Below are 23,474 nucleotides of genomic sequence, written 5' to 3'. Positions count from 1 at the left end.
GAGAAAGAGGAAGGATATTAAAGGCCCACAGTGATATTCCGTTAAATTATGATTCTAGAAACTGAGGATGGCATATGTACATGATTCTCACCAAGGTTAACAAATATCCCCTCTCCTCAAGACACTCACAGTGAAGCAGATCAGATAAAATGGAAGGAATTACATCACAGCAGGAAGTGCACAATAACATATACAGTGCAAAGTACAGAACTGGTAAAGAGGATGTGATTAACTGTTTTGGGTAAGATGAGGTTTGGCTTCCGAGGATATAATACCAAAACAGAAATCTGATTAACAAACAAGGATTAACTAGGCAAATGAGTAACAGTGAAGAGAGGGCAATAGTGCCATAAACACTAGTGTCTACCATGCAGTAGGCATTTAATAAACACCAGGTGAAGCAATGGGTGACAGCGACTGAGCTGTAAGTCTGGTGTAAAGAAGAGAAGAGGTTCATGAGTCAAGATGGGAGGAGGCAGAAACCAATAAGGCCTGGAAAATAAAAGAACTACTGGAGTTCAAACAGAGGAAATGAGACATAAACTCCACATCAGGAAAAAGAATACTTTTTTACATTACCTCAAAGGTGATACATTTTCCTATATACTTCATATAAATAGTATGAAAAATCTTGGTTCAGGAAGCATGTTGTTTTTTGAAAGGGCATACCATTATTTCTTTTTTCTGGTTGTCCGTACTGTTTCAGGAACCTGTGCTGTCAGTGGAGATCAACAGAGCCTTGGACCTGCGATATTCCAGTTACTCTGGGAGGAAAGTATGCAACTATATCCCTGAACCATAGCTGCTACTACACTAAGCTCCATAAGAGGGGACATTTTTGTCTGCTGTGTTCATTTCTATATTCCTACCATTTGATACAGTGCTTGGCATACAAGAGGCAAGGGCAGTGGGCAGCCTCTAGAACAGGGGTCTCAAATTGTGCGGCCCGCAGACTAATCCGCGAGTTTGAGACCCCTGCTCTAGAAGGTGCCAAAGGGCAGGAAACAAATGCTCCTCTAGAACCTCCAGGAGTGCAACCCTGCCAACACCCTGATGTTAGCCCTGGAAGACTGATTTCAGACCTGTGACCTCCAAAAGAGTAAGAGAATAAATCTGTGTTGTTTTAAGCCCTGATGTTTGGGGTAGTTTGTTACTGCAGCAGGGAGCCGGGGGCAGGAGGCTGTCAGATTCTTATGCCACCAATTTAATCTTTGTCGGTTACTACACCCCTGAAACACAAACTCCTACCCTACCTCTCACATATGGACGAGAATGCTGGGAAAAGGCAATATGTCGGTTGAAAACTAAAGACGAATTTGCTGAAGGCAAGTAAAAAATAGTTTTGAAAGAACAACATTAAATATCTATTGGCAAATCATTTCCACCTGGGTCAAAGCAAGCAAGATCTGAGAACAATCAATATACTAGATTAATAGGAATAGTTGTGACTAACAAATTGAGCCCATATAAAATTATATATATGTGTGTATATATATATATGTATATATGCGCATTATATTATAGGTATATGCATACACATACAGAGATCTAGATTAGGGATAAAAGTGTTTTGATATGTATTAAAAGTTAAAACTCCCACTATACTAGAATATAATAAAGATTAACACATAGAGTTGATTGAAGGAGCTCAAGTCCTAAAACGAAGTAGCATATGTTTTATTTTTTTACAAGGGGACTTATTTCTCCTTTAGCCAGAGGTCATATTATTCGACATTGCTTCTGTTTGATATATATTTATTATCTACTTGTCCAGATATATGTGAGTTTAATACTAAAGCTATACCCTCAGCTGCTGAACACCTTTCATTAAAACGTGTCTACTACAGGCAATGGCACAGTAGACGGAGCATCAGACTGGGACGCAGAGGACCCAGGTTTCAGCCCCAGGGTCACCGGCTTGAGCGTGGAATCACAGGCATGACCCCATGGTCATTGGCTTGAGCTCCAAGGTCACTGGCTTGAATCCAAGGTCACTGGCTTAGCAAGGGGTCACTTGCTCTGCTGGAGCCCCCTGGTCAAGGCATATATGAGAAAGCAGTCAATGAACAACTAAGCTGCCACAATGAAAAATTGATGCTTTTCATTTCTCTCCCTTCCTGTCTGTCCCTCTCTTTGTTTCTGTCTCTATCTCTCTCTCTTAAATAAAAGAAAGTGTCTACTACTATCCATATAAAATGTCTACAATCATCCACATGTGCACATTTCTACTCTATTTAACTGTCTACAAACGATTATATTAGGTATGCCACTGGTTTCTAAAAATTAAATGTGTTTTTTTAATAGTATAAAGGCATAAAGATGAAAGGAGAAATTTAAATACCTAAATTAGTAACATCTTTGCAGTAATTTGTCACTTCACTTGTTATGCCATTTCTCCTGTTTAGCTCAGTGGCCCTGGCATGGTAGCAGCGTTGTAGGAAGAATGTTCTTCTATCTATGGTTTCCAAGAAGGCTCAATGTCACCAAGGAGATCCAGCACCTGCTCCCCAGGCCCCACCTCACACCTCTGCTCCAGTCCTTATGAAATATTCAGGCTCTGGAGCCCGATGTGGTGTCAGAGTTCCACTGAAGAGATAGGTACTGAGTGCCCGCAACGTGCTAGGTACATTGGCATTATCATATGCACCTTTATGATTACCAACATTATAAAAACAGTATCTATTATTATTAGTAAGATAACTACGACTTGGTATAGGGCAGAGAAGCAGAACTCTTAGATGTGGTATCAAGCTGTCTCTGAGTTGATCAAATTAGCTTCTCTGTGACCAAGGTAGCTTATGACAAATCCAGCAGAGTGAAGACTCCAATCCCTCATAGTCTGTAGGCTCTATTAACACAGGGTATCCTGCAAGGGAGGTGGGGGTAACTAACATACTTACCGACTGATTAAAAAACCATTATTGATTGGGGATGTGTCCTCTTTGACTTTGTAGTCTGTGTTGTATTTTATTTGCAAATGGATGACTTTAGTAAGCAATAGACAAAAGCCTAGGGTCATATGTTACAGGAGATGTCACAGAGAGAGTAATCTTCAGCTTGTCTTGGTTCAACAAATAGCTGGAGGTGTGCTTTTGACTGGCACACAGAACGAAACGTAAGGAAGGAGGAGAAGAAAGATGGCGTGTCTGAAAAAGGAAACCAAAGTTCTTCTTCCCAGGGAAATCATGATGAGCCCACGTGAAGCTGAGGCAGCCAGCCCCTGGTCCTGTGCAAATAGATCAGGGTAGAGTGACAAGAACCAAGACAACTTGGAGGTTGATGGTGAACAGACACAACATGCCAATCGCGCCACTTTCTGTGAGAATCAAATTGGACTGCCCTGTGCACTCTGAGGAATCCATTTCCGTCTGATTGAAACCTGTGAACGAATCAGCACGATGCCTAGTATGGCATGTTTCTTAGATTATATATCAGTTGGAAAAATGTAGTGATACTAGAAACAGAATTCTAAACAGTTGATCTGAGTTCAATCATTTTTCAGAGACTTCATATCCTAGGCCATGTTGCCCCAGCTGTTTTATATATGAAAAAGTATCCTTTAGCTTATAAAATAGGATATAAATTGACCAGGAATAAGACAACTGGAATTTTTAAAAGTCAACAATACAAACTGATATGCAAAAACACATGATGAATCCTATAATATAAAACCTTCACACCCGCTCTGACTGATGCTACATTATCCTCAAATGCGAACTGGTATAGCCAGTTCTGCTTCTCCACCCTTTACCAAGTTGTAGTTACTATCTTACTACTAATAATAGGTACTGTTTTTATAATGTTGGTAATCATAAAGATGCTTGTGATAATGACAATATACCTAGTACATTGCGGGCACTCGGTACCTGTCCCTTTAGTGGAACTCTGACATCACATTTGGCTCCACAGGGACGTGAAAGGTAAGCTATGCATCACAGAAAAGACCAAAGTATGTGCTTTATCCAAACCTCTCATGCTTAATTTATTCTCTGATACTTATAAAAACTGAGCTTATGAGATAGTTCATCACCATTCACAAAAGGAGGGAGAGCAGGTTTGCAGCACAAGAAAAATAATAAGTTTACCTTTGGCCATGTCAAATGTAGGTACATTTGGAATATCTATGTGCAAAGAGCTTGTGCAACATTCAAAAAGTAAACCCCTCAGCCTCCAGACCTTATTGCCTCAGCTATGATTAGTTTTGTCCATTATTCAGGGTGTGATATGCATACATGGCGACTGTGATGTACGCTATGACTATGTGTCTGAGAAACACAGTTGCAGTGGGCAGATAGATAGATGAGTTTAAAATTCATGAGTTGATAATCAGACTAAAGATTTTTTTGGGTACTGTCATCACATAGGTGCTAGTAAAAAACTCGGTAATTGGTACCAGACTTGTCTTCAAGTTGTAACAATTACAACACTAGACAAAATATACAAAGTAGTTGACTATAGTCATTGAACAATGGACAGCACAGGACTATGACAGAAATAGGAGAAACAGGCCCTGGCCAGTTGGCACAGCGGTAGATTTTGGCCTGGCATGTGGAAGTCTCAGGTTCGATTCCCAGCCAGGGCACATAGGACAAGCACCCATCTGCTTCTACACCCTTCCCCCTCTCCTTTTTCTCTATCTCTCTCTTCGCCTCCTACAGCTAAGGCTCCATTGGAGCAAAGTTGGCCCAGGCGCTGAGGATGGCTCCATGGCCTTCACCTCAGGCGCTAGAATGGCTCCGATTGCAATGCTGCAATGACCCAGATGGGCAGAGCATTGCCCCCTGGTGGGCATGCCAGGTGGATCCCAGTTGGGCATATACAGGAGTCTGTCTCTCTACCTCCCTGCTTCTCACTTTAGAAAAATGAAAGAGAGAAAGAAAGAAAGAAAGAGAAAGAGAGAAAGAAAGAAAGAAAAAAGAAATAGAAGAAACAAATAAGTCCTACCATTGCTACAGCTTGCTACCTGAAAACACTTTCTAGATAGTGAGAAGAATGGCAAGCTAAGCATCAAGGTTCAGAGACAAACATCAAAGTTCAGTTGAAGAGACAAACATCAAAGTTCAGAAACACTGAAGCAGCTAGAATTTGCAGAGCAGAGTACCAGAAAAAAAGAAAATTATGTAGGGAAAGAACTAAACAAAAAAGTAACTACAGATCCCATTAAGTCTTGTTTAATACTAAGCCATGAGAGACCAGGATAAAAATCCATGAGGATAGGCAAAATAACACAAGGAAGCTTTAAGCTAAATAATTCCCAGAACTCACACAGAGCTGGGAGATGTTTAAGTTTCAATCAGTAAGAATGAAGAAACAAAAGAAGTTAGCCCTTTACAGTAGGACTAAAGTTGCCAGTAAAGGATACTTTATATCTGTACTAATTAGCTTTTTTAAAAGTCTCAAATATATTAAGCTGATCCTCAAATAACTACCTACAAAAGAAAATTTAACTCTCTTTAAAATAACTCAACAAAATTGAGATTTAGTAAGTCACAGTGCTTAGCAACCAACAAAAAATTACTAGACATAGGCCCTGGCCGGTTGGCTCAGTGGTAGAGCGTCGGACTGGCGTGCAGAGGTCCCGGGTTCGATTCCCGTCCAGGGCACACAGGAGAGGCTCCCATCTGCTTCTCCACCCCTCCCCCTCTCCTTCCTCTCTGTCTCTCTCTTCCCCTCCCGCAGCGAGGCTCCATTGGAGCAAGGATGGCCCGGGCGCTGGGGATGGCTCCTTGGCCTCTGCCCCAGGCACTGGAGTGGCTCTGGTCGCAAAAGAGCGACGCCCCGGAGGGGCAGAGCATCGCCCCCTGGTGGGCAGAGCGTGGCCCCCTGGTGGGCGTGCCAGGTGGATCCCGGTCGGGCGCATGCAGGAGTCTGTCTGACTGTCTCTCCCCATTTCCAGCTTCAAAAAAATACAAAAAAATAAAAAATAAATAAAAATTACTAGACATAGTAAAAACAGGAAATTGTGACACGTAACTAGAATAAAAATCAACCATTAGAAAAACATGTAGAAAAGGAAGCTTAAAGGGACCAGGCCAAATAGCTCTGTTGGTTAGAGCAGCATACTGAAGTGTAGAGGTTGCCAATTAGATCCCTGGTCATAGCGCATAAAGGAACAGATCTATGTTCCTCTCTTTCTCTCTCTCTCTCTCTCTCTCTCTCTCCCTTCCTCAATCACTAAAGTCAATAAACTTAAAAAAAATTTTTAAAAAGAAGCAAAAGGGGCAAAGATAGAATGCTAGAAAATATCCAGACAAAATTTATGAGCTAAGAAGAAGGGCCTGACAAGAGTCACTTGACTAATACAAGGCATTGCAAGAATCAAAAGACTGGTGAGTTATAGAAGTCATGTAGAAAGAAAATTTCAAAAAGAAAGTAGAGGTCAACAGGGGATCAATCTAGATAGAGACTGGAAGTGCCCACTGGGTTTCTCAAGATGACACCTTCTGTGCCTGGTTAGAGCGGACATGTTGGGGAAGAAGTCACATTGCAAAGAGTTTGAGGAGTAAATAAGAGGTGGGGAAGGTGATATGCTAGGTCTTTCTTCCAAGGCAAGATAGTCCCTGACCCAGGGTAGGCAAATATGTAAACAAATTACCTTTGAAAATATATTCTTTTAAATTCTACAACCTTCTTTAGCAATGTCTCTTTTCTCACACAGTTACATTTCCTAATACATAAACAACTCCAAGTAAGAATTTTGAAATTAAAATTTTTACCAAAAAAGGCATTCAGCAGCTTCTGAACCTGAATATTGCTGCCCACGGTACGGTACAATCCTTCTGTCTTGATCCCTAGGGGGGAAAAATGAAGTCAATTTTGACTATATAGGTAGAGCTTTCATCTACCTCAGGGGAAAGCAGGTACTTATACACTGGAGTCAGTTCGCACAGAAACTGTCTCCTTACTCTCTTAGTTCCCCGGCCCTCCCCTGCGGTAGGGTAACTGTTCTGAAGCATCTCTTCAAATTATTGTCTTCACACTTTCATTTGGATTGTACCAAGCCCTCATTAGCTGAACAGAAGTGAACCTACTCTGTAGTAAATAGAAGAATACGCTTAGGTGGGTAGCAGCAAAGGACCTAATTGACAAGGAAGCAATACCAACCTTCAAGATGTCTCTGAGCAGTGGTATAAGGGAGTAAAGGCTGCAGTGTGGCGAATATAAAACAAAAGGCCATTTTGTACATAGAGAAAACCAAACTATCATTTCAGAGAAAAAAAGGAGACTGCTAACACAGTACACTGGCCCATATTCTAAATATTGTCAGCGAGAAACTAGAGTGTCAACAACCTAGAAAAATTCTTATTCCACATTTGACTGAGTTTAGTTTTGCCTCCATTAATTTTTAAACCAAACTCTTGTTTATTTAGGATTACTATCATAACACTACTTGAGGAGTGCCAGGTATTACTGAAAAATATTTTATAAGCCATTTGAAGCTCTCTCTTTCAAAGCAGGAAGTCACTAGCAGTCAAGGTTTATAAACAGGGTTTATTCGTGAAATGGGTCCTGACCCATAGATGACATCATTGCTATTTTTGAGAAATTGTCCCAGGATAAATTCAGAATGTCTGGGTTCAAACACTGCCAAGGGATTGCCTTACCTTTGCTCTCAATGACATTGATGCACTTTCTGACAAACTTGAAGCCCACTTCATTCAGCTCCACTGTTTCAAGCAAAGGAAAGCAGAGTCAGGTCCTGCTGCAACAAGCTTCACCTACCAAGCATCAATCATCCTACTGAGACTGCAGCAAGAGAACTAGGGGTTTGGTTAGTCATCTGCTTGGGGGTGGGTAGAGTTTTTATTCTTTATAACACAACATGCTTTTAGTTAGCCTTTGCATTGTCTGCTTTAGACATGAGCAACATCAAATGTGAAATGCTAGGCTGGAAATGCACCCAATGCCCATAATGTGTCTAGAACAAGAAGGCTTTGATGTGTTTCTCTATATTGCCACTGCTATTCCCGCCATCAGCTAAGATAAAGTGACTTCCTTAGTTCAATCAACAGACATATTTTTTTAAAAATAGGTCTGAGTTTCATTCCACACAGTGGCATCCGGAAACACACTTCCTGTGATATCCCAGCTCACTGATTACAGCATTTACTGTGATTAAGACAGCTGGCAGTTCATAATGTCAGTAGATCAGAAATTTGACTCACTTTCTTCCTGCTTCGTTATGGGGCTGTGGTAGATCTACAAAAGAGAAACAGAAAGTGCCATGACTGTTGTGAATCACTCTAGAGAAGTACAGCAAATATTAAATCAGAACCATTAACGACGCAGAGGCTTTAACAAGGAAAAGTGAGCTCAACAGAACCATCTTTGTTCAGGTCCCCAGGAAACAGTTAAAATTATAATCCCTGAAGATGACACTGGATTTCACACTGCTCACTGCCACTAAAGGAACAGTCCTCTAAGACTTGGAGAGTTTGTCTGATGGAGCAAGAGAGCATGAGAGAAAAAGGTGGATTCCTCACGCACAGCTGGGCAATGGGCATTGATAGTAAAATGTAAATGTTCACAGTACCAACGTCCCACACCACAAAGACGACCCAACAGGTGTCTCTCTGTGGAAAGACAAGCGCCCACCTGAAAGGGATCCATACACTGACCAAGTTTCTCTGGGCCATCTTGAAGTATGCCTGCAATGGTTAAGAAGAGCCCACAGAGGACATCCTGGTTGTGCCTCTACCACATTAGGAAATTGGGGTATGTCCTTTTCATTCTCTAGACTTCAAAATTCATATCTCTAAAATGCTCAGGGTTGGAGTAGATGTTCCTTCATGACCAGATCTTCTCTGACACTTTAAGAAAAGGCACGCATAACATGTGTGAGAGTAACCGAAGCGTGTATCAGTAAAGCAACAAAGATTAGAGTCTGTTTTAACTATTTCTCCTTTCAAAAGAATTTTTTTCTGCATGTGTGCATATACCCATGAATATTTTAGAGAGAGAGGTTTTCATGTCGGCCTGCCCTTGCTGCCACTTTGATAAACAAGATATTTTTGGTAAGTCTGCCACATCCAAGTTTGTAAGGACCCACATTCAGTGGGCTCATGTTCTTACACTCTTCTCCACAGAAAGCCTTCTGCAGCCTTCAGTCTTTAAAACCTAAAGAGAGAGCAAGTTCAGGAGAGGGATTCAAGAATAAAATGCCTTGCTGAGCCTCCTAGTATACTCCTAGAGAAACAGCAGCCATGTTGTAGTCAGGCTCCAGATATCTAGGAGGGAAAGAGGGAGGGAGGCGAGACCAGGCCTGGACTACTTTCTGGATGGCAGTCTTTTTTTTTTTTCCAGATTTTATTGATTGATTTTATAGAGAGAAAACAGGAGGGTGGAGTAAGAAGTATCAACTCATAGCTGCTTCACTTCAGTTGTTCACTGACTGCTTGCTATATGTGCCTTGACCGGGCAAGCCCAGGGTTTTAAACTGGAGACCTCAGTGTTCCAGGTCGATGCCTGATTCCCTGCTCCTTCACAGGTCAGGCTGGATGGCAGCTTTCACAACACCACTTCTCATTTATAGCTACCATTTTGGTTGCTATAAAGGCAATCTGGGACTTTTGCACTCCTCTTTAGAGTCCAGGGCACTGAGGACACACAGAAAGAAAACCTGAAAAACAGCTTTTTCCCCTCCTAGCAAGTGTTTAACTTGCATAAAGCAAGGAGTATTAGACTGTAGCCAAGTACTGTAGAATCTCAGTGGCTTTGTGCCCATGTTTCAGATTAGTAGAAGCACCTAAAACTAATAAATCACATTATGGTTGACAGACTGGCTTTCATTTGATTTTTAAAGCAACTTTGTGAGGTAGGTAGAACAGAGATTATTAATGTCACTTTACTGAAAGAAAACTGAGTGTCAAAGAGATGAAATAAGTTGCTTAAGGTCACACAACCACTGAATGGCAGAACCAGGATCTAAATCCAGGCTTGTGGGATTCCAACACTATGATGCTGATACTATCTCACATGCCACCAGGAAAAATAACCTGGGAAGACACTGAAGAGAGAAAATGCTTTCCAATGATTCCTGATTGTTCAGACTGGTCTTTATATATAGGATAACCCCATCCTTTTTAGTGTCACCTGTCTTGTGCAACAGTCTTCTAAACAGAGTGGCACAGTGGCACATCTGTGGAACTCAAGTTGCTTTATTTGTTAAACAAGAGATAGTGAATCAACAAAGTTCTTTCCAGCTCTAAAAATTTTGAGTCAGCTGGATCTATTACCCTTTAACTGTCCTAGACCCACTTGTACCACTAGAGGGCGATCACACACCAGGCTATGCAGCCACGGTATCCTCATTGCCAGGTAACTTACAGGCTCTTTCCCATCCATGGCCTCCATCCATAGCCTTCTGTTAGCTTCTGAAAGGGCCTGCAGAGTGATGGTTCCTGGCCTAAGGAAAAAAAATGAGAAGTTGAAAGCAGAAAACACACCTGAGAGAATGGAGTATTGTGATCTAAGGTCCCTCTCAGCCCCAGGAGCTGTCATATTAAGTAGGCATAGGCATACAAAACTCAAATTTTTCAAAATCTCTTTCACTGAGAAAAACAACAGAATACTTACAGAAGTGTAACTCTGGGAACCCTGAGGGAGGTGGTGTCTTGGTAGCCCATGCTAGGATTAGGCAAGGAAATATGAAGGCAGGTGCCAAGATACCTCACCGTGGTATATACTTAAATTGGTCTTATACTTTTTAAGCCAAACTGAGGTTCTCTCTGGCTGTCTCGGAAGCCAGCAATTACATCCGGGCTATAGGGCTGAGTATGTTAGTCACGGGCCCAATCATCTTCAGGAAAATGGTGTTGCTACTTCCACCACCACGATGTCCAGGAGTATTTACACTTGGAAACAACTCAGTTTACTTAAGCAATCTTATGACTAATAATAACAACTAAGAGTTATTATATGCTTACTAGGTACCAGATTCTAAGTACTCTGTAGCCATTAATTTATTTGATCTGCCCAGAAAGCCTATAAAGCAGGTGCCATAGTTTTTTTTAAATCCTGTATTACAGAAGGCATAGCTGAGGAATAGAAAGATTACTGAGTTCCCACACTGGGTAAGTACAGTGCACCAGGATTTGAACTGAGTAACTCTGGCCTAGCAGCCATGTTCATTCTTAGCTACTACACTGCAAGGCCTCTTTCGCACAGCAGAGGGCCTCGGCCTCAATTTTATTCTATTTACTTGCAGACCACTTATACGCAGAGATATCCCAAGTTGGTACACTGTATATTGTCTTTTTAGACCTTCAAAAACCAAACTGGAATTTTGGGATTGACCATCTCATTGCAAGCACGGTCTCCCTGCATTCCTCGTGCCGTCATGTGAAACTTGCTCCTCTTGCTCCTATAAGACGAGACCACTCTCAGGGTCATGACAGGATAGAAACCATGATGAGAGGCCTAGAGAAAATCACTGGGCCTCTCTGGGCCTGTGTCCTTATCCATAGGGTGCCGGAACAGACAAGCAGGGAGGTCCTTCCAGTTCTGCTATCCTGGGATTCCTGCTCTTCTGCTCTTCCATCTCTAGCTTCATTAAAGGACTCCTTAAAAAAGAAAGCTCCAAAATCACCTCTGAGCAAGAATCAACTGAAACCCAGGACTTGGCTTTGGACACTGGATTCTTTTCATTACCTTCATTTCAGAAACACCCAATCTTGTGGATAGATGGGGCTTTTGGATATATTGGATCATGGGGCTACAAAGCCTAGAAATTTTTCACAATGCAGCTATGCAGCTTAAAGCCTGAAGGCAGAAGGAAGGCGAGCAAGTAAATGGGCAACAGACAGAAAAGTAGAACTGAGGGCCAGATTCAATGTTAAACCATTCTGGAACTCAGCTTCACTAACTGGGAAAGCAGAGGGCCAGTGTGTGGCCTTGCTTGACCTTACAGAGAACCTGAAAGATAAAGAAGTGACTATTCGGGAAGCACCTATAGATTCTTAAGTGCTACAAAAAGTCAAATTCAAAGAACAGTGGGACCATCTATTTTTTTTTTTCTTTTACAGAGAGAGAGAGAGTCAGGGAGAGGGATAGACAGACAGGAACAGAGAGATGAGAAGCATCAATCATTAGTTTTTCGTTGCGCATTGCGACACCTTAATTGTTCATTGATTGCTTTCTCATACGTGCCTTGACCGTGGGCCTTCAGCAGACCGAGTAACCCCTTGCTGGAGCCAGCGACCTTGGGCTCAAGCTGGTGAGCTTTTGCTCAAACCAGATGAGCCCATGCTCAAGCTGGCGACCTCAGGGTCTCGAACCTGGGTCTTCCGCATCCCAGTCCAACGTTTTATCCACTGTGCCACCGCCCGGTCAGGCACCATCCATTTTTAGCAAAAAAATAAAATCATATAGATTCACAAACAGAATTTAAAATGGGGAAACTGACCAGTAGTTACTTATTCCCAGACCAAAAATATCAAAGAACTGTCATATCTTAGCTAATCTTTATGATTCCAGTCACTGAAAGTTTTGTTCATATGATATTGTAATTCAACCTCCAACTTCCTTTCTGGCAATCTGATCATTTTGTTAAAATTTTATTCTATTGCTCAGTGCCTAGTACATAGAAACGACAGACTGAAATAAAATATAGAAACACGTTTATTCACTGAATTTTGGATCAACCTCCCACCTACATAACAAGTCTTTATCCAAATGCTCTCATTTTCAAATTTATAGGTTAAATTCCTCTCTGATAAAATTTCCCCGGGTCAGAAAACAAAAAGAGGGCACTGGAGAAAAACAACTACAACCAAGTCCAAAGTCTGTAACCAAACTACTTCCACTTGAAATAAAAATATGCAAAGTAGGCAAAGTCTGTGCGATGTTTGCACCAAGCGGGAGGAAAGCCTCCCAGCGCTATGGCAGCCCTGCCTCCTATGTACCTCCCCTGAAAAATGTGTTCCGATTCACTTGTTCTTGTATGTTACCTTAGGAGATTTCAAAAAAGAATAAGTTTTGTTATCTTGTCTTTTCTGCAACCTCATCAAATGCTGATGTTTTGTATATACGATAGCAAATTAAATCCTAAGAGTAGCTTTTTCTGCCTAGAACAGTTGAGGCAAAGGCTGACACCTGCACACAGAGAGGCGGCCCAGGCAGCATCTACCAGGCACCGCTGTGGAGGGCAGCCAAGACAACAATATCAGGAATGGATTCGCTCGTTTTCATAAACAAGAGATGATAGAGGCAAAGAGCTACCCGGGCTCAACACCTGGTACATGGGGACACTATCAAGTCACAGCAGCACAGCTTACCTTTCATTCGTTTCTATATCAAAACAGAACCTCTTGTCAATAGATTCAGTCTTCCTTCTCACACAGTACTTCAGGGTTAAGTCCAAGGGCCCCTGACAGAAGAGAAGGATTAATAGTCAATTTGAAAAGAAATTAACAAAAGCTTCTTCAGCCTCCTGCAGTGTCCTTAGTGCCACTTGGAAGACACCTGTTGGGGCAGCAGGAGCACTGTGTAGCCTCACTGAGAACTTTGTCCCTTCAAACCATGGTTGCAACAAGATGGTAGCTGGCTTCTTCCTGCCCCCAAAATCAATGAATGGCTTAGATAAAGAGAAAATTATATTCATGGTAACCCGACTGTTCTCCAAGTGTAGGAGATTAACTAGGAAGCTTGTTACACATCAAGGAAGGGGAGGACAGGAGAAATGGGCTGCTCGAATCGCATTAAGTGCCTAGAATAAAATTTTCATTAGATGTCTAGGTCGGGAGATTGCAATGAGCCAGTGGCTTTCAGTAACCCTCCTTCTACTAAGGAGGCTGCTGGAGGAGGGGAGACCAACGTTTCTGTTCCCATCCTCCAGAGCCTGGAGAATGACAGGCCTTGCAACAGATAGGCAGCAGTAGGGAAAACAAGCCAATGTATGCATTAGTCAAGGTGGCATTTGGTATCTCATATGTGCAGAACAGTTTTGTCCACCTTAGTTTTGTGGGCACTTAAAAAGGCCATTGAAATCCACTTTGTCTACAGATTAAAATGTCCCAGGTCCCACATTGTTCAGTTTCCCTCTAGTATCTCAACAGAGACAATCTGTTATAGGTAAGAGAAGGAACAATTTTTGATCACCTACTAGGTGCTACATATAACATAGTATTTATAAACTGACTTTCTTCATAACAATCCTTGGAGGAAACTCAGAGGTAAAATGGCTTTCCCAAAGTCATCCAGGTTGGCAATACACTCGGAAGCTTAGTCTTGTCTACTTGAGTTTTTTTTTTTTTTTTTTCAGTTATGCCATTTACTAAGTATGGGACTCAAGGCAAATCATTTGCACTTTCTGAATCTTTTTTTGTTGTTGTTTTTTTACAGAGACAGAGAGAGAGTCAGAGAGAGGGATAGATAGGGACAGACAGACAGGAACAGAGAGATGAGAAGCATCAATCATTAGTTTTTCATTGTGCATTGCAACACCTTAATTGTTCATTGATTGCCTTCTCATACGTGCCTTGACCACGGGCCTTCAGCAGACCGAGTAACCTCTTGCTGGAGCCATCGACTTTGGCCTCAAGCTGGTGAGCTTTTTGCTCAAACCAGATGAGCCCTCGCTCAAGCTGGTGAGCTCGAGGTAAACCTGGGTCTTCTGCATCCCAGTCCGACGCTCTATCCACTGCACCACTACCCGGTCAGGCCACTTTGTGAATCTTAACTTCACAGAGTATTAAATGGGAATACTACCTACCTGACTGTCTCCAATTGAGAAACACAGTCATTGTGCCAGGTATATGCCTGTACCCTGTGCCACCTGAGAGGCCCACGCAGCCAAGCACCCAATACTTTCTTCCACTGGCATACTCACCCCCAAAAAGCCTATTCTTCTGCTGCTCCTGTGCTATAAAAATTCAACTCTACATTCACCCTTCAATTAGTCTTCCCTGCCCCAACACTTCAAATATCAAGCATTGTTAGTCACTCAAAATGAGTGATTTTCAACAGCGTCATGTACTTACCCTCTTTCGTTAAACTCTCAACTCCCTCACATTTGGTGGCACCGCAGCTCAGGGGCCCTGGCCTTACTCACCACTCCAGCTTCACCACCAGCCACCCTTCAGAGCAAAATAACTCCTATTTCACACATACATCATACTGTTTCCTGACTCCATAACTTTGCATGTACTGTTTCCTCCACCAGCGTTGACCATCCATACTGTTTGCCTGGCTATATTCTTACTTGTTCCACAAACTGCAGTTAGCTTCAATTTCTTCCCAAATCCCTTCCCAATCCCACACATCGCCCACCATGTGTTTTCCACATTATATAAAACTGCATGCTTTCATGTCTGATTTCTCCATTTGACTGAGAATGCCTCAAGCACATGGGCAAATCATCTTTATCTTTATAACTCTAGTACTTAGTAAAGAGCTAGTGCTCAATAAGTGTGTACAGACTATACTGCCACCTTGCCATTTCTCTGAGAAGGAAAACAAGCAGTTTACCTGGGATGAAGAAGCTACTAGGCCACAGAGCTAGGATTGAAAACCATATTTTGAGACTCATCAGGTAGTGTTCTCCACAGCTGTCTGACAGGGAAGGGACAAAAATCTGATGGACAGTGTTTGGGAAGGCAACCTGTAAAGTGAGTATCACAGCACAACAGAGTTGACAGAGGCAAGTACCATAGTCAGAAAGAGGGCTCATTCTACCACCTTAAAATCTGGCTTGCCAGCCTCACTGCTGCAGGGACAGGGGACGAGGCCCGGGACGGACAGCATTTACTTTGGCACCTGGCACGCAGCAAACGTTCAATACACAGTGGCATTTTACAACGTTGTTAGCATTGTCTCGTTAGTTAATATTCCTTGCCTTCCTAGAATACAAAGTTGTAATAGGAAATAGTCAGAGGTTGACAAGAAGTTATTTCCTACTCCAGTAGGAAATTCAAGTAATTACTTCCACCTCCCCTTGTTATAAGTGGAGAACCAAGTTTCTCTCTCGTTCCCCTAAGGCAGTGGTTCTCAAACTTTTTGAAGTCTGGGCGCATTTAAAATCCAACAAATAATTGTAGGTACACTATATACAAATTTCTGAAAAATATGTTATAATAAGTCAAATATTAAAGAAAAAAATACAAAGTTCAAGCGTGCTTTTATGGTAATTAAATGAAATAAATATGACAAAATTAAATTTATTCTGACATTAAAAAAACATTTTTATGTTACGTTTTTTGAGTTATGCTTTTCAGAATTCATAAAAAAGGGGTTAAGAAATAGAAAAACGACAAAAAAAGTTGTCTTTTTATATCTATAGATACATTCTTAGTAAGATTTAGTAAATTCGGCAGGTCCTGGTGCGAATGTGTTAAGTTTTTTCATTCTTGTGTTTATGAGAAACATGAGCCTGATGTGTCCTAGTGATTTCTTCAATGTTTGGGCATCTATTTGAAAGAAAAACTCTCATTTCCTTGTCAATACATTGAAGAATTCCTCTCTTTTTACTCTTAATTGTGTTGAGGGTAGAAAATCCAAGTTCACATAAATAGGATGTTGAAAATTGTAGTAAAATGTTCAAAGCTTTTTTAGATATTGCCACATATTCTTCTTTTATGGAAATCCAAAAGGCTTTAAGAGACAATTCCTTATGTTTAATCATCAATCTAAAACCCCCACCATACATATCATCTTTTTTTAAAATTAATTTTAATGGACTGACATTAAATTAATAAATCAGGGTACATATGTTCAGAGAAAACATCTCTAGGTTATTTTGACACTTGATTATGCTGCACTCCCATCACCCAAAGTCCAATTGTCTTCCGTCACCTTCTAACTGGTTTTCTTTGTGCCTCTCTCCTCCCCCCCCCCACCCTCGCCCTATCCTCCTCCCCACCCCGTATCCCCCACACTCTTGTCCACATACATATCATCTTAACTTGACACCACACAAAGGATGGAAGAAACTTGTCTCTAGTCTCTCCGGGGAACATGGGGGGTAGTGTAAACAATCCAGCACCACAGCTTAACAGCCTTTTGCAACCTAATCAGGCAAGTGAGGTGGGAGGTTGGGCAGACTGTTAGCTTACAGCCAATTCCCCACACCTCTGTCCCCCAAAAATCTAAACTCCAAAAACCCTGTTGGTTTTTTGGTGCCCAAAAGGCACATATTTCTCTGGAATACCATAGGGCGCACCTGGAAATCTTCTAGGGTGCACCAGTGAGCCCTGGCACACACTTTGAGAACCACTGTCCTAACGAATCCCACAGTAAAGCTGTGACACAACTTCAATTTTGCAAGTAGCCACTCAAAGAAAAGGGAAGGGGGGAAGAAAAGCAAAAAGGATCTTATCTGCTAGGCAAATGTAAAAGCAGTATTTGCCGCCTCTGTCTTGAGCTTTGCAGTTGGCACCTCTGATCAGGAAAGAAAGAAACAGCCTCAGAGAGCTGACTAAGAGAGGAAACTTCAAGTCCAGGACCTGGGAAGTGCTTGTAAAGAGAAAAGGAAGAGCCGGCAGGACCGTGTTGCTTCTCAGCACCCGCTGGGCAGGTAGCAGCTCAGTCTGGACAAACAGGAACAAATCCTGAGCTGCACTATGAGATGAACACATTGGAATCACATCAAGAAGTGTTTTGGCCCTGGCCGGTTGGCTCAGTGGTAGAGCGTCGGCCTGGCGTGCAGAAGTCCCCGGTTCGATTCCCGGCCAGGGCACACAGAAGCGCCCATCTGCTTCTCCACCCCTCCCTCTCTCCTTCCTCTCTGTCTCTCTCTTCCCCTCCCGCAGCCAAGGCTCCATTGGAGCAAAGATGGCCCGGGCGCTGGGGATGGCTCCTTGGCCTCTGCCCCAGGCGCTAGAGTGGCTCTGGTCGTGGCAGAGTGACGCCCCGGAGGGGCAGAGCATCGCCCCCTGATGGGCAGAGCGTCGCCCCTGGTGGGCGTGCCGGGTGGATCCCGGTTGGGCGCATGCGGGAGTCTGTCTGACTGTCTCTCCCTGTTTCCAGCTTCAGAAAAATACAAAAAAAAAAAAAAAAAGAAGAAGAAGTGTTTTGGTACTTGGCAGACTGGACACTAAGGAGAATTTTGGAGTCATTAATGAGTAACTGGCCCACATAGAAGCATGAATGAAAGTTCTGGAAAGTCCATTTGGTATGCTTCATTACAGTTGTGTCCCATCTTTAGTCCTCATTCAATGCAGAGTAACAAAGCAGGTACTTAAAGACAAAAATAACTAACTAAATAAGCAAAAGCAGTTTTCAGCAGCCTGGTGCTAAATCTCAGTCCTCTCTAATTTTCTATGAACAGCCTGACCTGTGGTGGCGCAGTTGATAACACGTTGATCTAAAACGCTGAGGAAACCACAGTTTGAAACCCTGGGCTTGACAGGTCAAAGCATATATGGGAGTTGATGCTTTCTGCTCCTCCACCCTTCTCTATCTCTCTCTCTCTTTCCTCTCTAAAATGAATAAATAAAATTCTTAAAAAAATTATCTAAAGAAAATTTTTTTCTATGAACAAGCCACACAACAGAGATCTTCTATGGAAAGCATCATAATAGAGAAAAATGGGCCCAATATCCTTCCTACCTAAACTTAGGTCACCAAGCACCACCACATTCAATGCTAACAAGTGACATTGTTTCACATTGTCAATTTGTAAGGAATTAAATTCTTAAAGGTCACGACCAAGACACTGTCTGAGAGACAGTTAAAAGGACTATGTTATAATATTAATAATCTATCAGCTTTTATCTTAAGAAATCCTCAAGCGAGTGTGTGTGTGTGTGTGTGTGTGTGTGTGTGTGTGTGTGTGTGTGTTTTCCCAAAACTCACACAAAGATAAGCAAAAGTGAGATTACAGAATAAAATTTTTGGCTGCACGGTCTAACATAACAAATTACGCAACACATACCAACATGTCAGGAACATCCTGGTGAGTAAACTATGCACTCAGTGTGTTAAACTCATCTTGCCCTTTGAGGCACAGGGGAAGGTGTGGAGGGCAGGAGAGACTTTAATGGCTTAAACATATTTAAGTATCAAACAGACTGAGATACAAGTTACTCTGACTTTAGTCAACAGGTTAACTGTTTTAAAAAAGAATTTGGGTAAATGATCTATTATTTTAAACTCTTGCTATTCAAAACAACCTTCTAATAGAGCCTTCTTAATAGCAATTCATACACTCTACCTACAATTCATCCATAGTTTTGCAAGTTTTCTTTGTACAATGTGACAGGCAGTCATAATAATTTAGTAAATGGTAGGAAAGCACACAGGTACTCTCACAAGGCCTGGCATAATTAACAGAGACCTTTCACTCAAGTGATCTTTCACCCAAGGCAAACCTAGGCCAAGGACAATATGTGAAGTCATGGTTTCACGTGACAGTGATGGATTTGGTTCTCTGACACTAAGTTAACATATACTCTTTTCTAAGATGCAGTTGCAGATGCATTGCAAAAAGTGTGGCACAAAGAACTGACCTGCTTAGCACCTGGCTTCTGCTCCATTGGCGTCAAGGTGAGTGTTTTGGTCTCTTTCTCATACTGGCAGTAATATTTCACCCAGGAGATACCCAAAGCCCCTAGAAAGATAGGCAAAAGTGAGCTGACAAGGTAATGTTTTGGCTGCACAGTCAGTCCACCCCTAAGATGGAGATGGGCACAGCTTGTCCTCAGGGTCACACTGCAGATCCAGCCCTCTCCTCCCCTGAGCACCAGTCCTGCGCCATCACCTTCCCATTGCACATATGGATATCTGAATCCTCGGGCACTATTTTCCACATGTGCTCTGGCTTGTTCCAAACCACTCACCTTTCCATGTTCCCTATGAATGCTACCACTACATATCCTACCATACAAGCTACAAACCTGTACCTTCCACTCCAACTTCCCTGTAATGTGCTGCATTTGATTGGTGGTTGGGTTCTGCCCATTCTATCCCCTGACTTTCTCTTTCAGCTGTCTCCTCCATTCCTCCTCTTTGGGAAGTGAATTCGTTTTGTATCCTATTTCTGACTTCTCTTTTTTATGTTTTATGAAATATTTCAGGCAAAACAAAAATTCACTATTTCTCCAATTCATTATTTCAGTGGCCTACCCTCCGGTTTCCCCGATCTCTGATCACTGCTCTCTAGTCCATTCTCCACTCCTTTGCTAGAGAAATATTTTCAACTATACATCTCTACGTCATTCCTCTCATCATGAACCACCCACGGTTTTCCCACTATATCCAAACTTGCTTACATTAACCCAGAAGGCCCTTCATAATATGATAATATTTATCTTTTCAACTTTGTTTTATGCAACCCTTAACCTCCATGTTCTTGTCTCATTGAATTACTTTCAGTTACCAAATAACTAGGTGGCCATATAATTTACCATTAATATTCTAGACATACTTAAGAGTGAATGGGAGCCTAACCAGGAGGTGGCACAGTGGATAAGGCATTGGGCTGGGATGCTTAGGACCCAGGATGGAAACCCCAAAGTCGTCGGCTTGAGCGTGGGCTCAGAGATATGACCATATGATTGCTGGCTTGAGCCCGAGGTTGCTAGCTTGAGCAAGGGGTCACTGGCTTGGTCTATACTTCTCATCTCTCTCCCTTCCTGTCTGTCTGTCCTCTCTCCCACAAAGAAAAAAAATAGAATGAATGAATGGGGCATCAGGACAACGGGTATATTCTTGGCAAAGCGAGCCCCTATAGATAAGCTACATCTTAATACAGCTCTGGGACTTTTTTTTTTTACAGAGACAGAGAGTCAGAGAGAAGGACAGATAGGAACAGACACACAGGAACACAGAGAGATGAGAAGCATCAATCATCAGTGGTTTTTTTTTTCGTTGCGAAACCTTAGTTGTTCATTGACTGCTTTCTCATGCGTGCCTTGACAATGGGCCTTCAGCAGACTGAGTAACCCCTTGCTTGAGCCAGCGACCTTGGGTCCAAGCTGGTGAGCTTTGCTCAAACCAGATGAGCCCACACTCAAGCTGGCGACCTTGGGGTCTCGAACCTGGGTCCTCCGCATCCCAGACCAACGCTCTATCCACTGCACCACTGCCTGGTCAGGCTGGGACTTTTCTTGTGCAGTGGTATACACCTAGAATTTTCTTTCCCTTAATCTTTTCTTGTGTGTGAAAGAGACAGAGAGTGACAGAGAGAAGAATGGATAGGGACAGACAGGCAGGAAGAAAGAGAGATGAGAAGCATCAACTTGCTATTGCAGCACTTTAGTTATTCATGGATTGCTTTCTCATATGTGCCTTGATCAGAGGGCTCTAGCAGAGCGAGTGACCCCTTGCTCAAGCCAGCGACCTTGGGCTCAAGCCAACAATCATGGGGTCATGCCTATTATCCCATGATCAAGCTAGCAACCCCACAGTCAAGCTGAATGAGCCCGTGCTCAAGCTGGTGACCTCAGGGTTTTGAATCTGGGTCCTCCGCATCCCAGTCCGATGCTCTGTCCACTGCACCATCACCTGGTCAGGCTTTTTCCATTCATCTGTACCTGTTAATATCTCACTCATAATTCAAGTTCCAGTTTGAACAGCACTTCCTCAGTGAAGCCCCTATACATATGCTCCTTGCAGATATGATCCACACATTACATTACAATTGTTGATATACTTGTCTGTCTTCCTCATTAGACTGTGTACTTCCTGAGCTCAAAAGCAAAACTTGATTCAATTTTTTTGGTATGCCTAATGTACTGAATATTGTCTGGGAAAAAGGATGCTCAGTAAGCATACAATCGACTAAGTGGCAATGCCACATCCACAGAAAACTGGGGCACAGAAGGGTCCCATAGCTACTTAGTACTAGAGCCAAGATTACAAACCCATTACTCTGAATCTCTTTTATAATATGACAGTGGTTCTCAACCAGGGGCAACTCTGCCTCCTAGGGGATACTTGGCAACATCTAAAGACATTTCAGGTTACCACACCTGGTGAGTTCTATTCAAATGAATTGGGAAGAGATGCTGCTAAACATCCTATAACACACAGGGTGGCCTCCTCAAAACAAAGTCCCCAATGTCAATAATGCAGAGCTGAAGAGATGACCTGATGAAAAGAACACGTGTTTGAAAACCATCAAAAGTTAACTGCTATAAGGGAGGAAATGCAAGGCAATACCACTGCTACAATATCCTGTTTTGCAGATTGGTTTTTTGCCACTGGTAACCTCTGAGGAGCCTCTCTGCCTACTCCTCAAGTAGAATAATGCTGGCCAGGGAATAAATCACAGGGTTTGTGGACATTGGCTCACAATTCATAAGGAAAATCAAACAGTACATATATATTTGCATAACGTAACTTAGGAGGCAGGAAAGCTTGAATCATCTACAATATTTGGTGACTGGTAAGTTAACCCGTTGCCCCTGGTTATCAGTAAACAACTTTCTTGCCCACTGAAATAACAATGGTTACTCAGTGCTTTATGACCAATTGTGCAATCCTACGGCACTGGAAGATAGAGAGTACAGTGGTGGGAGTGTAGGTTTTGACATTTCAAGACCTGAGTTTACTCTTAGGCCTGTTACTTGATAGTTGGGTGCCATTCAACTAGTGATATCTCCAATCCTCAGGGCCCTCATGTGTAAAATGGGTATGATACGGTGGTATAAAAGATTAAATGAGATAGTGTATTTATAGCACTCAGCAGTCTATGGCCATACCACCCTGAAAGCGCCCGATCTCGTCTAGTCTATAGCACTCAGCACCATGCCTAGCACATAGTAGGTATAATAAATATTCTTTTTCTGCCTCCACCTCCTACATCCACTTATTGCTCCATCAGAGTCATTAAAGGGACTAGATGATTAACAATCCTCATTTTGAAGCTCAAAGAAAACCTGAGGGCTTATCATCCCAGAGCCTTTATAAGATAAATCCTTAAGCTCCCTCTCCGATTTCACCTTACTTTTTACTCTCACTATTCCCAGGCTGCTCTTCAAAGAGATGTAGCTCTCAGGAGCCTGTGATCATTATTGGTGCCCACAGTCAGGAAAGATCAAGAGACAGTAGGTGGCAGCTTACTAAAACCCAACTGGCATCCTTGCATTCCCACTCACATTTCTCTTGGGTATAGAGATAGCCTTCGATGGTTGGCTGTCCTGGAAGTTTGCATGTCTGGGGAGCCTCCTTCATCCTTTTCTTAAGTTCTTCCATTTCTTCTCGGGTGCTGGAGAAATGATTTCTTGTCTGCCAAGACATTATCATCATAATCATTACCATCATCACCACCATCATGAATTAGCAGTTTCTTGTCAGAGATTTAGAGTTCTATTGGCTTTACAACACAGCAAAGAAAGAAAAAAGTGTTAGGCCCTGGCCGGTTGGCTCAGTGGTGGAGCGTTGGCTTGGCGTGCAGGAGTCCTGGGTTTGATTTCCGGCCAGGGCACATAGGAGAAGTGCCCATCTGCTTCTCTACCCTTCCCCCTCTCCTTCCTCTCTGTCTCTCTCTTCCCCTCCTGCAGCCGAGGCTCCACTGGAGCAAAATTGGCCCCGGTGCT

At 42.5% G+C, this 23,474-nt stretch overlaps 1 protein-coding gene across 1 annotated transcript in view; it reads right to left on the bottom strand.

The window, feature by feature from the left end:
- Window positions 1–23,474, bottom strand: part of OPHN1 (oligophrenin 1) — a 336,244-nt gene that overhangs the window by 151,568 nt on the left and 161,202 nt on the right. Inside the window, exons 9-15 of the mRNA XM_066356302.1 lie at window positions 23,034–23,163; window positions 19,443–19,543; window positions 13,275–13,366; window positions 10,327–10,405; window positions 8,166–8,199; window positions 7,605–7,667; window positions 6,717–6,791 (exon numbers count right to left, since the gene is read on the bottom strand). Coding sequence (XP_066212399.1) covers window positions 6,717–6,791; window positions 7,605–7,667; window positions 8,166–8,199; window positions 10,327–10,405; window positions 13,275–13,366; window positions 19,443–19,543; window positions 23,034–23,163 — 574 coding nt within the window. The remainder of the gene's footprint in view (window positions 1–6,716; window positions 6,792–7,604; window positions 7,668–8,165; window positions 8,200–10,326; window positions 10,406–13,274; window positions 13,367–19,442; window positions 19,544–23,033; window positions 23,164–23,474) is intronic.

The sequence above is a fragment of the Saccopteryx leptura genome, chromosome X (assembly GCF_036850995.1).
Source record: "Saccopteryx leptura isolate mSacLep1 chromosome X, mSacLep1_pri_phased_curated, whole genome shotgun sequence".
In the NCBI taxonomy this organism is placed as follows: domain Eukaryota; kingdom Metazoa; phylum Chordata; class Mammalia; order Chiroptera; family Emballonuridae; genus Saccopteryx; species Saccopteryx leptura.
The sequence above is the reverse complement of the archived record's forward strand: the minus strand, read 5'-3'. Positions and strand labels throughout refer to the sequence as shown.